Genomic DNA, 15,875 nt, shown 5'->3' with positions numbered 1-15,875 from the left:
TCTTGTAAAGTCTGAAAACTTGCTAGGTCAGAGAATTATGCTATCATTGTAAAAGTGTGCTTTTTCTGTACCAGTAGCTAAAGTTGATTTATTTTCCTCAAGCTGATGATGTTCCACTGGGAAACGCCGATGACAGAAGACCCAGCTCTGTGGACACAGTGGCAACCGAACCGTGGCTGAGACCTGGGACATCAGAAACCCTTAGAAGATTTATGGCTGAGCAGTCAAGTCAAGCTAAGCTTTCTTCTGAGATGAACTTACCATTCAATTGGCAGGGGCTGTCCACAGCCCATGGCTGAATAAAATCTGTAGTGAAGCCAGTTGTGCCTTTCAAAAGAATGTTTCTCCACTACTGCACTTTCAATTCTTTAATTTACATGCTGTGTGCAGAGAAGCACAGCTGTAACAAATCTTGTGAACAAGATTTTGACAACCTGCTGCAATCTTCTATCTTCTTAAGTTAAATGGTCAGTATGTTACTGATATGATTTAATCTTGGAAGGGGAACTTGCATACTAGGTCGTCTTGAAACTGGCAAGCTAGAGCCAAACATGCATCTATTCAGCTAGATGGCACAGAGGCAAGGCTTTCCAGTTTAGCCGCTTGGTATTTTTTGTTTGAAAAATTACCTCAGACCTCAAGTCTTACAAGAGTGTGAAACGTGTTCTGCATTTAACAGAGATGAGTGCTGTGGCTTGGATTTCTCATGCATTTCATAGGTATTCAATGATCTGAATTGATTAATAAGTGTTCCTTTTGCTGATTTAGGGCTTATCCTTGCTTACCTTTCCTCTGCACTTCATAGGCATGGCCCACACTTTAAAGCTCTGTGTCTGAGCGCTCAGTTTTTTTGCTCCAGAGCTTTCCCCATGGAAACCCACACTCTTTACCACTGTAAAAGCTCAACGGTGGAAAAGGAGTGCTCAGACACAGAGCTTTAAAGAGCAGAGCTGTGCCTGGAAATTGTGGGGGGCTAAAGTTAAGCATGGTTAAGCCCTTATTCTGTTTTCCAGACTTTCTATCTAATCATTTGTTCTAATATTCTAAATTACCCTGTCATCTTGTGTTCTTCTGTATTTTAAATGTCAGTAGTGAATACTATTAAATATATTTATGGTCATGAATGTAAGATTAAAAAATAAATTATATTTTACTAGGAGAAGTTTAAAACCATTCTTGTGAAGATGAATTCTAAAAGAACCAGAGTGAGAGACCCTCCTCTGCTCACACTTCCCATTCACTCTTGCCCAGTGACACGGCCTGAAAAACACAAGTTCTTTTGTTTCTAGCTCTTGAACTCCAAACACAGGACCAGATGCGTGAGGAGTAGTGGAGATAGGAGCTCCTGTTCAGCCATGCTATACTTTTGGGGTAAGTACATATGCTATTAGTACCCCCCTTTTCTACATCCCTTAAAAGTTTTTTTCCCCCTGTCATAAGACTAGGCCCCAGGGTCATCCAGTGCAGCTAAGTGGATGAGAAATTCAGGAGAGACAAAATGAAGTTCTTAAATTAGGAAACATGTGGTGATGGTCATGATTTTAAAAGGGGGATTAGCTTTATCCTCTATGGATGACTGTCAGTGGCTACTAGTCATGATGGCTATTGGTTTACATGCTTCTCTTCTTTTTGTAGAAGTAATACCCTGGCCATTCGACAAACGTCATTAGTTATACAATTAAATACCCACAACTATTGTGCTTGCAAAGTTTCCAAAGGCAGTTAGACCAATCTGCTAAGGATTTTTAAGTTGAAACACTGAAGCAATTAGTTTTTACATTGCATTTGTTTTGATTGCACCAGTGAAAGAATTCAAAAACTTTATTGACCTATAACCTGATTAGAATATGCCAGATGAGAACCAATATTGTACAGAAAGTTGTACAGAATTTACATAGAAAACTTTACAGAGCTGTACCATATACATTTTTCCATCTGAAAATTTTTTCTACATCCACTGTAAGACAGAATGCTTGACAATCTTTTCTTTAACCATCAGAGCACAATTCACAGTATGAATACATTTCCAATAAATTTAAACCATCCTCAAACCATGCCAGATTTGTTACTTGAATATATTCAACATTAAATTCTGTACATAGTGAAATCTACATCAAACAACCCAAAAAAAGGGGGGGGAAAGGAAAAAAAGTGACAGCGGACAAAACCTAGACTTGTTTGCAGTGATTCAAGTTCCAGTCCTGAAGGATCATTGCGATGGCTTATTATATTAAAAAGCCCTATCACAGGTATATTACAAACAGTTAGTCAGTTGTAACATTTTCAATCTGTTTTCTTGACAAAAGGCAGCAAGGCTAGCTTTTGGGATACAGATGGAAAAAATCAGAACTCAACCCCTTACTAGTGCATTTGGTAAACAAACGTACAGGTCTCTAAGAAATAAAAGAATGCAGGAATAACTATATAGTGTTTAGGACTTTATATTACAGACCTGCATCTCTGTACATTTTTTTTCCACAGAAGGATGATTACCTATATCTCAGATAGCCTGAGTGTGCAAAAGAAATATCTCCAGAATAAGAATTCCACATAGTTGCTAGATCTCTTACATGAGCAATATTTTCATATCTTTTACTACAAACTTTTCTTTTTCAAAATGCAGCCCTCCTGAGTTGTACTTCTGTCAAAGTTCAGACTTCTTAAATGTGTTAGTTCTTTGGGTACATCTTAAATTCACACCCATCATAAACATCTTTTGATATATATCTCTGTCTAGGAAAGTTAAGAGGCCATCACAGTCCAGGCTGACAACAAGACTGTGGTGAAACTGGCTCCATGGTCAACACAAGCCAGTGGAGGGAGAGAGGGAGAGAGAACCCACTGGAGAACTAGAGTGTTGCAAGCCTAAATTACAGTTTTAATCTGTATGGTGAACCCGTAGATGCACACTTCCATATCAAGAGAGCCCCTTTTTATGGACATTCAGTGCAAGTGATCTTGGTCCTTTGTTTCCTTAGCCACACTTCTACTGCTTGGCTGTTCCCATTCCTTGGTCTGGCGGCTGAGATATTTGAAAAACTACCCCTATCCGCAGAAAAAACCTTCGCAAAACAGCTCGCAGCTCAGGAATCAGATCAAACTGCATTATTTCACACAAGAGAGGATAGTAGAATGATGCGTGAGCTCTGAACTGTTGAATGGGGGAAAGGGAATCCTGTTAGTTTTGGGGAAATGAGTTGACAACCCAACTACATAGAGACGTTACATCAATAATTATAGCAAGAATTAGTGAAATACAAAGAATCTGCAGTGGCTTTCCAAAATGGAGGAGGAGGCAACAGCAGAACTGAAATGAGGTGTTTCTAGCTACTTCTGATTTAAGTGGCTTATCCTAGCTCAAGAAAAAATAATAATGAAAAAATCCAAAACAATTCTATAAATCTTTCACAGAGGGACATTTTGGTGTTCCTTTCCTCAAGATATTTTTTTTTAAAACCCAACAACAACTTTCTTTACCATGATTCTCAAAATGCGATGAAAGGTGAAGAGACGAAACCACCCTAAGACAAATACACAATAATTCTAGAGTACTGGGAAAAGTTAACACCCTTCAAATTAAAAAAAATGTACACCATCCTATGCACATAAGGACACATGATCCCCACCATAACCTTGGCTTTTCTTTTTTGTTGGAGCAGATAGAGCCAGATCATTGACAAGACAGCAACAGATGCTATGTGCTTTTCTATGACTAATAATTGCTTTACTATTTTTCACTGGAGTTGTTGACAAAAACTGGGATTCCAGCAGTGGAGTGCAACATTCATTTATCAGATCTGGTTCAGAGTCTGTTCCAAAAACAGCCAGGAAAAGGACAGAGTGTGGCTCAATCATGACGTATCTCCATTAATCATTATGCATTTCCCTCTCTCCCACAAATTAGTTGGATTTTTTTCAGTGGAGCGGCCATGATTAGAATGTCCCAAAGACCTCAGAATACAGATAGGTCTTGGACACTAGATTTTATATATGGTGCACACAGCATATTGGGTAGGACATTTCTCATGGAGTCTCTTGAATTTGGGGTTCCTGAATAATCTGGGGTGTTTATATGTTTTCCATTAGTATCTTGAATGAACTGTACAAATGTGGTGGTATCTCTGTAAGCTGAGGGATTCGGGACAGTAGATGGGTCCCTCTCTGCTATACCCATGGCCTCCAGAAAAATTATCATCCATGAGGCAGCAGGAAGGAACCAATTTATGTTGGAAAGGCAGCATCAAGGGCATGCTAAAGCCCAGAGTCCAAGCCTGCCACAAACTACTTGATGCAGGGACCCAACATACACTAAATCAGTAATCAGGCTGGGGAGAGTCCCCCTTCTATTTTCAAACTCTGCAGTCTTCAAAATTGTCCCACTGAGGCCTGGAATCAATATTCAGCATGCCTTACCTATCTGAGATTATTACTTACCCGATCATCACTTATTTTTAGGACCTTTGTTAAGAATAAAAGTAACAGGCTAGTCCAAGCTTCCCGATGACTTTCTGATGTTAAAGTAAGGAAGTAACTGAGAGCTTCACTGCAGACACTGCAAAGCACAACAGACAGTTCCAGGTGTGAGAACAATTAGCTATAGTAGGAGTTTTGTCTACAGTTGTTAGAAAAGTAAGAAAACCTTTAAGCGGTTCACAAAAATATAAAAGAAAACATTATCAACAAAAACAGTTGAACATGTATTTATAAATATTCAAAAAAGAATTAAAATCAATAATAGTAAATAAAACATGTAACTTCTACATGTCTGTGTTGGCTTGCCGAAACAGGCTTCTATGGAATAGCTATAAATAAATGATTCACTGATCACATAAACTGGGTGTAGTCCTATCTCAAAATGGGCAGTGATACTGATCAAAGAAAAGGAAAAATGTGCAGATAAGGTTAAGTAGTGGGAGAGATCAATGTTTACAGAACTGCCAAACAAACCAGCTGAATGACAACACAAAATTCATTCTCACAGATAAATTGTATAGTTTATACAAGAATGGCATCATGTTGAAATGACAGAATCATAAATGCAAATGTAGGCACATGTGCTTGTAATGCAGATCATACTATTATAGAGTGATTATGCAGAACAAATGCGGAGTGTTGTGGCACCTTAAAGACCAATAAGGTGATGATGGTATAAGCTTTCATAGAACACAGCTCACTTTATCAGATGCATGAAATGTTTGTTGTTTCTGCTGCAACAAGTAACATGACTGCACCTCTGCTAATTATGCAGAATGACTTATATGTTTTGACGCAACTACAACAGTCATGATCTCCCTGAAAGGACAGGACCCGGGGGTGGGGGATCATGTAAGCCAGGATTATTTTTGCACACTACACATTTTCATTTCAAGTAAATATTCAACACATTTGCATACTACAGAATTGAACGGTACACTTTCATGTTTTGAAAGCCTATGAATGGGTCCTTACTTTAGTAGTCTCCGCTGTACTTCCTCCCATGCGTCTTTGCGACTTTCATCCATATACATACGGAACAGAATGCGTAACCCACAGGCAAGGCTACTTGTCTCTTGTTTCAACAGATTGGGCTTAGATTTTCCTTTGAAACCTGTCAAAACAATATCACTATTTAGATTTCACTACCTTTATCGGAAAGGCTACTTTGGAATAACGGGTGGGATCCAACTTAGCTCCAAGGTAATGTGCTTGTGAAACGGAGTGTTAGCCCTCTCTCCCCTTTGCCCCTTTAGTCTGTTCTAGAGGAGAAGATTTAGGGAGAGTCATGGGATGATGCGCACAGGGGGAGGAGAGGGGGAGAACATTCCATTGCAGAAGTGGAAATTGTTGCTCTGGTGGGACATGTTAGTAGAATACTGCCCAATGTGTGTAGATGGGCAGGGAAAAGAAGAGGGATGCACAAGCTAGTTCACATAATGCTTATGGCATCCAGCTACTTTGATCAGGAAGCTTCAAAAATGCAATTTATATTAAAACATGCTTCTCTTTGTCACTCTTTATTGCAAATATCAGAATAAAGTAATATAGGTAAAGGTAAAGGACCCCTGGACAGTTAAGTCCAGTCAAAGGCGACTATGGGGTTGTGGCACTCATCTCGCTTTCAGGCCGAGGGAGCTGACGTTTGTCCACAGACAGCTTTCTGGATCATGTGACCAGCATAACTAAACCGCTTCTGATGCAACAGGACACTGTGACAGAAGCCAGAGCTCACGGAAACGCCGTTTACCTTCCCACTGCAGCGCTACCTATTTATCTACTTGCACTGGCGTGCTTTTGAACTGCTAGGTTGGCAGGAGCAGGGACAGAGCAACGGGAGCTCACCCCATTGCAGGGATTTGAACAACTAACCTTCCGTTCAGCAAGCCCAAGAGGCTCAGTGGTTTGGACCACAGCACCACCCGTATCCCTATAAAGTAATACAGTGGTACCTCGGGTTAAGTACTTAATTCGTTCCAGAGATCCGTTCTTAACCTGAAGCTGTTCTTAACCTGAAGCACCACTTTAGCGCCACTGGAGCACGATTTCTGTTCTCATCCTGAAGCAAAGTTCTTAACCTGAAGCACTATTTCTGGGTTAGCGGAGTCTGTAACCTGAAGCGTATGTAACCTGAAGCGTATGTAACTCGAGGTACCACTGTATAATATTCTTTTGAAAGTCCTTAAAACTCCTAAGTTTTACCTGCTTTCCACAGTGCAGTTCTTTGCTCATTGTTTGAATTGAAAGCTTTAGCAAATTTGTGAGATTCCAGCAAACAGTCCAGCAACTTGAAAAGCTGCTGGGATGTTAAAAAGCGATACATTCCTTGATCTTGTGTATCCACGTGAACATTAAAGTCTACTGCATCTCTCTAAAGAAAAGAAAAATGTAATTGGCATTCATATTGCTAAATATTTTTAATATGATCATGAAACTGCTCAATACCTGCAGCAACTAAATGGTGAAAACTATGTACAATTGCATTACTCTAGTTTCTTTTCCTCAAAAGCAGATTGATCTGAACTTTGCTTTTACTTGATGTCTACTCACACATTGTTAAATCTCTATAGTAGGCCACTTGGGAGCTGCTTTTTAAAGCTGTAATCCCATGAGGCTGGGGGATGTATATGAATGGGTGGGAAAGACTGTGTGTGAGCTTCCTACAAATATACATCACTGGCTACCAGGGCACAGAGGAGAATCAAACGGCAAACGAGGACATTCCCATTAGACACGAGGCATATTATACCTAGAAAAAGAGGTTTCTTTGCGTACTGTTAGCCTGAATTAGAGGCATTTCAAAAGTTACATCAGAAGCAGGGGAAATAAAGCATAAAGGTCACTGGCAGTTCTTTCCCAGGTTCTATATAAACTTGGCTACACTCTCAATAAGAGAATTTTCTTCCATGGAAATTCAGGAATTTTCCAGCAGAAAACAGACCACTGAACCAATAAATGGAGAATAAATGCACATCTCCAAAGGCTGGAACCGGCAAACTGTACTTACCTGTGCTGCAGCAAGATTCTCTGCATCTTCCTTTTTGCTGGTTGCTGGGAAGAAGACGATGTTGTCGATTGTTTGAATGAGTTCCAGTTGAACGACACATTTGATCAACAGAGCACCAAACAGTTTCTGGTCAGGAAATTCTTTAAAACAAAGCACAAAACAATAATATCAATTTAAGTAAATGTTTAAGTACTCCCAAGATACTTACACTGCACAGCAGTACAGTTGTCAACACATATTACTGTATGATTTAGTGGTTCTCAATAGTGGTACCCAACTCTGGAACACACTTCCCTTTCAGGTGTGTTCAGCTCTAACACTAATGGAGTTTCAACAACAGGTAAAAAAACCAACTGAGCATTTGGCTAAAATGGCACCCCTTGCACAGCAGATGCTGTTATGTTATGTTGATAATATGCTGTCTAATTTTATATTAAGTTGTATTTCAACTGATTATTGTTTTGTTGTATTTTAATCTTATTCCTCGCTCTGGGATCACGTGAACAATGAAGAGGTGGTTATAAATAATTTAAATAATAAAATAAAGTATCTTGTGCTACCTATTCTTTATCAGTGCAAAACAAAGGTTGCTAAAAAGCTAAGCTTAAATTTTCAGGCTATAAATGACATTTTGAAAAGCATCTGTACCTTCTTAATATATCAAGTCCAAGGTAAAGAAGTACAATCATTTTAAAATGCAAAACTGTTTTATAGGCAACCTGAATGAAATATATTCTGCAGCAGTCCTGGACGCATCAGCACTCTCATTTTATACAAGCACAGCCCAGAGCCAACAAATCATAAAGGAAACTTCTGCACAGGCTGCAGGCTTTGGGCATACCTTCCTCTTTTTAAAAGCAGCACTTGAAAAGTCATTCCCAAAGCTTCAAGGAATTTTGGAAGTAGTCTAGAGCCCAATATATGGAGCAGCAGGGAGGGCGGGTGGGGAATAGGGAGGTCCCACTGGATAAACAGAAGTGCTTTTATCAAGCAGCAGTTCTCAACCTGTGGGTCCCCAGATGTTGTTGGACTACAGTTCCCATCATCCCTGAGCTCTGGCCTTGCTAGCTAGGGGTGATGGGAGTTGCAGTTCAGCAACATCTGGGGACCCACAGGTTGAGAAAGGCTGAACTAGGGCCTTGGCAGCCCAGCCTTTGCGAAACAACTCCTTAAGGAAGCCACTCACTTGCAGGAGGCTTGTTTTTGCTGGCTTCCTCACTTGCTGGTAGCCCCACAATGGGCTGGAACTGTCTTCTATCTGAAGATCTTGGCTGCACAGAGTCATGGATATCTACAGATTTCTGAGATAGTGTATCCTGAAAATGAAAAGAAACAGCAAAAAGCACCCTCAGCAAAACGAAGTTCAGTGTTGAGGAAACCCTACTTTGGAGCATATTTTTGTGAACCTACATTTTAGTCACCACTTGACAGTCATTATGTCTCCTAGAAGGACATGGGTACAGTTCATTCATATTGTAAGCTTTGCTAGAGACACAGCTGTCAGAACTTTTAAAAATGAATATTATTTCAACTGCTCTAGGGATAAATAAACTGCACTCTTCTTTCATCTTAGAATATTTAAGCACCACACAATGACAAGACTCAACAGCAACACAGACTTGGTGTCACATGAACAAACCTCAGGTTCAGTATTCCGTTCTCTCTGCCTCCTCCTGCATTTCCCTTTATCCAAACTGGGGAAGCCAGGGGTTCAGAAGCAAAGGCAAATGTTTGCTACGAAGGCGAGAGAGTGCAAAGGACGAAGGGGAGTGCTGAGCTCCAGGCTAGTTCATGTAATACCCAAAAAATGGTTTGACACTGTGTCCGAATCCAGTCAACATTTATGAGAAAATTAGTGTAACAGACGAATCCTATGGGTATTTATTCAGAAGTTAGCTGTCATCTACAGTTCACAAATGCAAATATAAGGAACCTGCAGACTTCAACTTACAACAAAAAAATGGTCTAAGAAAACCTCTTGTGTTCTACAAAAGTTACATTTTACATATGTGAAAGCATTTCCCCTGCCATGGAAAACATACCAATTGTTTCTCTCTTCCAGGAGACGGAGGAGCAATATCTCCCCCTGCTGGCCGCCAAGTTAAAAGCCTTGAAAAAAATCAAACATAAGTTCGGTCACAAACAGAAGTGACATCTTAAATTTTGAAGACAAGAACAGTGATAAACCTATTTTGCATAACATTATGAGCAAGAAAGGAGACAAAAGTTACACATAAAATGTTCCAAGGCAACTTATACAAATAAATATAGAATGAAATTCTATTCGTAGGAAATCCATTTGAGCTCAGCTGAGATAGCACTTTTCCCATAGATCGGCGTTCAGTCAAGACAAGACTGTTCAACAATTAAAGAAGGCAAACAGGCACTGATGAGATAGCCTTCTCCTGGACACAAGGTGAAATCTGGGATGACTGTATTGGGAAGCCTCAATGCTTTTATAAAAAAGAGAGGCTTACTTGGGCTAATAAGCAAATTCAGCCCAATTCAGAATGATTTAAGAAAAGAAGAAAATGCTTTTAGAAGGGAAGAGATGCTAAAACCTACTTACTCCATGGTTATTTTTAAAAAATTGATTGGGAAGCACTCAGCCTGCCCCTTGGCTGAAGCAACTGGCACCAGAGGCCCTAACCAAAGGGAAGCGAGGGAGAATAGCTAAAGCTTAGTGGCAGCACACAAGCATTGCATGCAAAAGGTTCCCAGGTCAATGTTTGGCATTTCCAAGTAAGGCTGGGAAGGAGCGCTGCCTGGAACCCTGGAAAGCCATTGCCAGTCAGCGTTGACAATATTGAACTAGACCCAGGGACGTCCAACTCCCAACAGACTGTGATCTACTCACAGTATAAAAAAACTGACAGTGATCTACCCATTGTTGTTGGACGGTCCAAAGTTGTTGAGCTTTTCTTAGGAAGCCCCAGTGGTTTTCCCCCCCTTTTGGGGAGTGCGGCGGAGATCACTGGGGGGGGGCAAGATCTACCAGGATCTACCAGGAACACCCTGCGATCTACCAGTAGATCAGGATCTACCTGTTGGACATGGCTGAACTAGAGGAGCCAATGGTCTGGCTCTGAATAAGGCAGCTTCCTATGTTACTCAGTTTCCAGATTTGGCCTGTGCATATGCAGGTCCCCATTTGTGCAGATCCACAAATAAGAGGAGCTATGCAGAAACAAAAAGGGCTGTATTTCAGTGGCAGAGCACATGCATTGAATGCAGAAGATCCCATGTTCAGTCCCTGGTAGGGCTGGGAGAGACGCCCTGTCTGAAAGCCTGGAGGGTCACTGCTAGTCAGTGTCAGCAAAACTGAGCTAGACGTACTAGTACAGAGCATCATTTTGCGGTGCAGTAATTCAGTTTTTTTCCCCTTCATGGATCACTGCCTTGCCGTGGTGAAGGGGCTTGAAGAACTCAAAGAAGCTATGAACTATGCCGAGCAGGGCACCCAAGATGAACAGGTCATAGTGGAGAGTTTTGACCAAACGTGATCCACCTGGAGGAGGAACCGGCAAGCCACTCCAGTATCCCTGCCAAGAAAACTCCATGGACAAAGACAACAGGCATATAAAAGTTATGACGCTGGAAGATGAGCCCCTCAGGTCGGAAGGCGTCCAACATGCTACTGGGGAAGAGTGGAGGACAAGTACAAGTAGATTCAGAGCTGATGAAGCGGCTGGGCTAAAGCCGAAAGGACGTTCAGTTGCGGATATGCCTGGAAGTGAAAGGAAAGTCCAATGCTGTAAAGAAAAATATTGCATAGGAACCTGGAATGTAAGAACCATGAACCTGGGTAAATTGGATGTGGTCAAAAATGAGATGGCAAGAATACATATTGACATCCTGGGCATCAGTGAACTAAAATGGATGGGAATGGGCGAATTCAGTTCGGATGACCATCATATCTACTACTGTGGGCAAGAAACCCGCAAAAGAAATGGAGTGGCCCTCATAGTCAACTAAAGAGTGGCGAAAGCAGTACTGGGATGCAATCTCAAAAATGATAGAATGATCTCGATACGAATCCAAGGCAGACCTTTTAACATAACAGTAATCCAAGTTTATGCACCAACTACTGGTGCTGAAGAAACTGAAATTGACCAATTCTATGAGGACTTACAACACCTTATAGAAGTGACACCAAAGAAGGATGTTATTCTCATTATAGGGGATTGGAATGCTAAAGTAGGGAATCAGGAGATAAAAGGAACAACTGGCAAGTTTGGCCTTGGAGAGCAAAATGAAGCAGGGCAAAGGCTAATAGAGTTCTCTCAAGAGAACAAGCTGGTCATCACAAACACGCTTTTCCAACAACACAAGAGACGACTCTACACGTGGACATCACCAGATGGGCAGCATCGAAATCAGATTGATTATATTCTCTGCAGCCGAAGATGGAGAAGCTCAATACAGTCTGCAAAAACAAGACCTGGAGCTGACTGTGGCTCAGATCATCAGCTTCTTATAGCAAAATTCAAGCTTAAACTGAAGAAAGTAGGAAAAACCACTGGACCGGTAAGATACAATCTAAATCAAATCCCTGATGAATACACAGTGGAAGTGAGGAACAGGTTTAAGGATTTAGATTTGCTAGACAGAGTGCCTGAAGAACTATGGATGGAGGCTCGCAACATTATACAGGAGGCAGCAACGAAAACCATCCCAATGAAAAGGAAATGCAAGAAAGCAGAGTGGCTGTCCAATGAGGCCTTACAAATAGCGGGGGAGAGAAGGCAAGCAAAATGCGAGGGAGATAGAGAAAGATACAGGAAATTGAATGCAGATTTCCAGAAAATAGCAAGGAGAGACAAGAAGGCCTACTTAAACGAGCAATGCAAAGAAATAGAGCAAAACAACAGAATGGGAAGAACCAGAGATCTGTTCAAGAAAATTGGAGATATGAAAGGAACATTTCGTTCAAAGATTGCCATAATAAAGGACAAAAGTGGTAAGGACCTAACAGAAGCAGAAGACATCAAGAAGAGGTGGCAAGAATACACAGAGGAATTATACCAGAAAGATATGGATGTATCGTACACCCCAGGTAGTGGGGTTGCTGAGCTTGAGCCAGACATCCTGGAGAGCAAGGTTATGCTTAAAATTCTACAAGGAAGGCTCAAGCAGTATGTGGACCGAGAACTCCCAGAAGTGCAAGCTGTATTTAGAAGAGGCAGAGGAACCAGAGACCAAATTGCAAACATGCGCTGGATTATGGAGAAAGCTAGAGAGTTCCAGAAAGACATCTACTTCTGCTTCATTGACTATGCAAAAGCCTTTGACTGTGTCGACCACAGCAAACTATGGCAAGTTCTTAAAGAAATGGGAGTGCCTGATCACCCCATCTGTCTCCTGAGAAATCTCTATGTGGGACAAGAAGCTACAGTTAGAACTGGATATGGAACAACTGATTGGTTCAAAATTGGGAAAGGAGTACGACAAGGCTGTATATTGTCTCCCTGGTTATTTAACTTATATGCAGAATTCATCATGCGAAAGGCTGGGCTGGATGAATCCCTAGCCGGAATTAAGATTGCTGGAAGAAATATCAACAACCTCAGATATGCAGATGACACAGCCTTGATGGCAGAAAGTGAGGAGGAATTAAAGAACCTTTTATTGAGGGTGAAAGAGGAGAGCGCAAAATATGGTCTGAAGCTCAACATCAAAAAAACGAAGATCATGGCCACTGGTCCCATCACCTCCTGGCAAATAGAAAGGGAAGAAATGGAGACAGTGAGAGATTTTACTTTCTTGGGCTCCATGATCACTGCAGATGGTGACAGCAGCCACGAAATTAAGAGACGCCTGCTTCTTGGGAGGAAAGCAATGACCAACCTAGACAGCATCTTAAAAAGTAGAGACATCACCTTGCCAACAAAGGTCCGTATAGTTAAAGCTATGGTTTTCCCAGTAGTGATGTATGGAAGTGAGAGCTGGACCATAAAGAAGGCTGATCGCCGAAGAATTGATGCTTTTGAATTATGGTGCTGGAGGAGACTCTTGAGAGTCCCATGGACTGCAAGAAGATCAAACCTCTCCATTCTGAAGGAAATCAGCCCTGAGTGCTCACTGGAAGGACAGATCGTGAAGCTGAGGCTCCAATACTTTGGCCACCTCATGAGAAGAGAAGACTCCCTGGAAAAGACCCTGATGTTGGGAAAGATGGAGGGCACAAGGAAAAGGGGACGACAGAGGACAAGATGGTTGGATAGTGTCTTCGAAGCTACAAACATGAGTCTGAACAAACTGCGGGAGGCAGTGGAAGACAGGAGTGCCTGGCGTGCTCTGGTCCATGGGGTCACGAAGAGTCGGACACGACTAAACGACTAAACAACAATTCAGTTTTACTAGCAAACCAGAAGTTAAACTAACCCTTTTCCAGCCCCTGGAGGAGCGTGGGGAGTGTTCATGTGAAACACAGTTTGGAAAACTCTGTACTAGTGCCTTGACTTGGTATGACACATCTCCTATGCTTGTATGCCGTAAAAGCCAAGCATAGACAATAAGACAAGTATATAAAAGTATACATTGTTCTCATGCCAATTAAATGAAAGGGGGAAATCTCTTACGCATGGGGAATCGTAGTTTTGAAGATATCCAGCATACAGTTGCAAGTCTTATCCCAGATTTCAAGGGTAAACTTCTCACCATTTAAAATGACAACATTTTCTAGGCAGTTTGTACCAGATCGTGCTAGTTGTTCATTGTCTGAAACACAAAACAAAGGCATTGGTTTGTTCATGCTATACAGAGTAAATTGTTTCATTGTGTACAATAGCTTGCCTGCACCTACCTTGCTGAACACACCAGTACAGCTGGGCAAATATATCATCCAAAAGGACATCACTAAGTACTTCCAAATACTGGGTGAATACATCACATATTGCATAAAGTGCATGGTTGCAAGTTGTTGTCATCCACTCAGCTTTCTAGGAAAAAGGAAGAGGGAACTTAGCAATGAAGGAATTAGTTAGAATGAAGTTGAAAAACAAAGTAGGGTCAAATCCCTCGAGTGAGATTGGATCAGGGCTTTTTTTTCAGCTGCAACACGGTGGAACTCAGTTCCGGCACCTCTCAGGTGGGAGCCATTGTCATTCTAAGAGAAGGAAGGAGGAATTCATGGTGAGTTCCGGGCACCTCTTTTTCTAGAAAAACGGCACTGGATGGGATATTTTTTAAAAACAGCTGTAGTAAGATAAAATCCAGTTTTATGGAAAAGGCCTTTCTAACTCCAGTATCTCGTTAGTAAAGTGCTTTTCACAACCACAAGATTAAAAAGCAGACATTTTATCTATATGAGGAAAACAAATATTTACAACAATCCAGTCCTGGGCTTAATAAACTGAGATGGGATCTCTTTACCCCTCTGATTCAGAATGGCATTATGGAAAGAGATTTAACTGAGGTGTTATACTGCTATTCACCATGCAGATATAAACTGCACGTGCTTCAACATTAAAGTCTGCCATCAAGGGACACCATATCCAGGTCTGTAGATGGGGATGAAGCATAGAGACAGGGGAACCAGTGGCGTAGCGTGGGGGGTGCAGGGGGGGCCGGCCGCAACATCTGGGGGTTAGGGTTAGGGGGCGCAAATCCACGGGTTAGAGGGCGCAAATCCACGGGTTAGGGGGCGCAAATTACTTGCCTTGCCCTGGGTGCTGACAACCCACGCTACGCCACTGAGGGGAACACAATGGCAATTCTACAATATAGCCAGTTGGGCAACATCTTATCTGAAGAAAGGTTTGAGCAAAAGAGCTTATGACAGCAATAGAAAAATAAATAGAACTCTAGTCGTAAGTCATAAACTATACCTACTTCAGTTTGTTGTTCTGGCAATTTCATGTTGTCAAATATCCGGAAGACAATCCGAAACAAATCCTGCCACCAGTGTTTTTCATAAGTATGGCCATACGTTTTCATTATTTCAAACATAACCGTTAAGCCTCTGGAATAAAAAGTAAATGGCAAATATGGGAAACCTGAGCAAAACAGAACATCTCAGCTCCTAGAATGCCTTTTAAAATCTATTTTTAAACTTGAAGGAGGATCTTGAAACTAGTAAGAACAGGCACAGTGTACCCAATAGGGCAAGGTCTGAAGGCATATGATGCAGTAACCTTATAGTGCCTGCACAGAGAATCCTACATATATGCCATCTTAAGTTTCCATCATGAAAGAAAGGAAGGACAAAAATAAAAAAGGCATTTATGTGAAGCAAGGACACAAACTCCTACCTACGCAGTTATCTTCTAAAGTTCACAGGGAATTATGAATCGTTACAAAAATGCAGTTTACAATAGGATTCAGTTCTGCCAAACGTCAGCTATATTTTTTTAAAAAAGCTGAGGAGAAGATTCAGATTTGATTCCCCCCTTTG

At 41.3% G+C, this 15,875-nt stretch overlaps 2 protein-coding genes across 10 annotated transcripts in view; one reads left to right on the top strand and one right to left on the bottom strand.

Moving 5' to 3' along the window:
* Positions 1 to 2,527, top strand: part of CSPP1 (centrosome and spindle pole associated protein 1) — a 58,243-nt gene extending 55,716 nt beyond the window's left edge. For all 9 annotated transcript variants that reach the window (XM_053395954.1, XM_053395963.1, XM_053395962.1 and 6 more), the window contains one exon: positions 103 to 2,527. In XM_053395954.1, the coding sequence (XP_053251929.1) occupies positions 103 to 299 (197 nt within the window). In that variant the 3' untranslated portion in view covers positions 300 to 2,527. The remainder of the gene's footprint in view (positions 1 to 102) is intronic.
* Positions 1,807 to 15,875, bottom strand: part of ARFGEF1 (ADP ribosylation factor guanine nucleotide exchange factor 1) — a 68,167-nt gene continuing 54,098 nt past the window's right edge. Inside the window, exons 30-39 of the mRNA XM_053396007.1 lie at positions 15,314 to 15,443; positions 14,286 to 14,421; positions 14,062 to 14,200; positions 9,523 to 9,589; positions 8,667 to 8,796; positions 7,481 to 7,620; positions 6,676 to 6,844; positions 5,449 to 5,587; positions 4,435 to 4,552; positions 1,807 to 3,151 (exon numbers count right to left, since the gene is read on the bottom strand). Of these exons, the coding sequence (XP_053251982.1) occupies positions 2,987 to 3,151; positions 4,435 to 4,552; positions 5,449 to 5,587; positions 6,676 to 6,844; positions 7,481 to 7,620; positions 8,667 to 8,796; positions 9,523 to 9,589; positions 14,062 to 14,200; positions 14,286 to 14,421; positions 15,314 to 15,443 (1,333 nt within the window). The 3' untranslated portion in view covers positions 1,807 to 2,986. The remainder of the gene's footprint in view (positions 3,152 to 4,434; positions 4,553 to 5,448; positions 5,588 to 6,675; positions 6,845 to 7,480; positions 7,621 to 8,666; positions 8,797 to 9,522; positions 9,590 to 14,061; positions 14,201 to 14,285; positions 14,422 to 15,313; positions 15,444 to 15,875) is intronic.

The sequence above is a fragment of the Podarcis raffonei genome, chromosome 7, assembly GCF_027172205.1.
Source record: "Podarcis raffonei isolate rPodRaf1 chromosome 7, rPodRaf1.pri, whole genome shotgun sequence".
Taxonomy (NCBI): Eukaryota; Metazoa; Chordata; class Lepidosauria; order Squamata; family Lacertidae; genus Podarcis; species Podarcis raffonei.
Note: the sequence above shows the minus strand (reverse complement) of the source record. Positions and strands in the feature narration are given on the sequence as shown.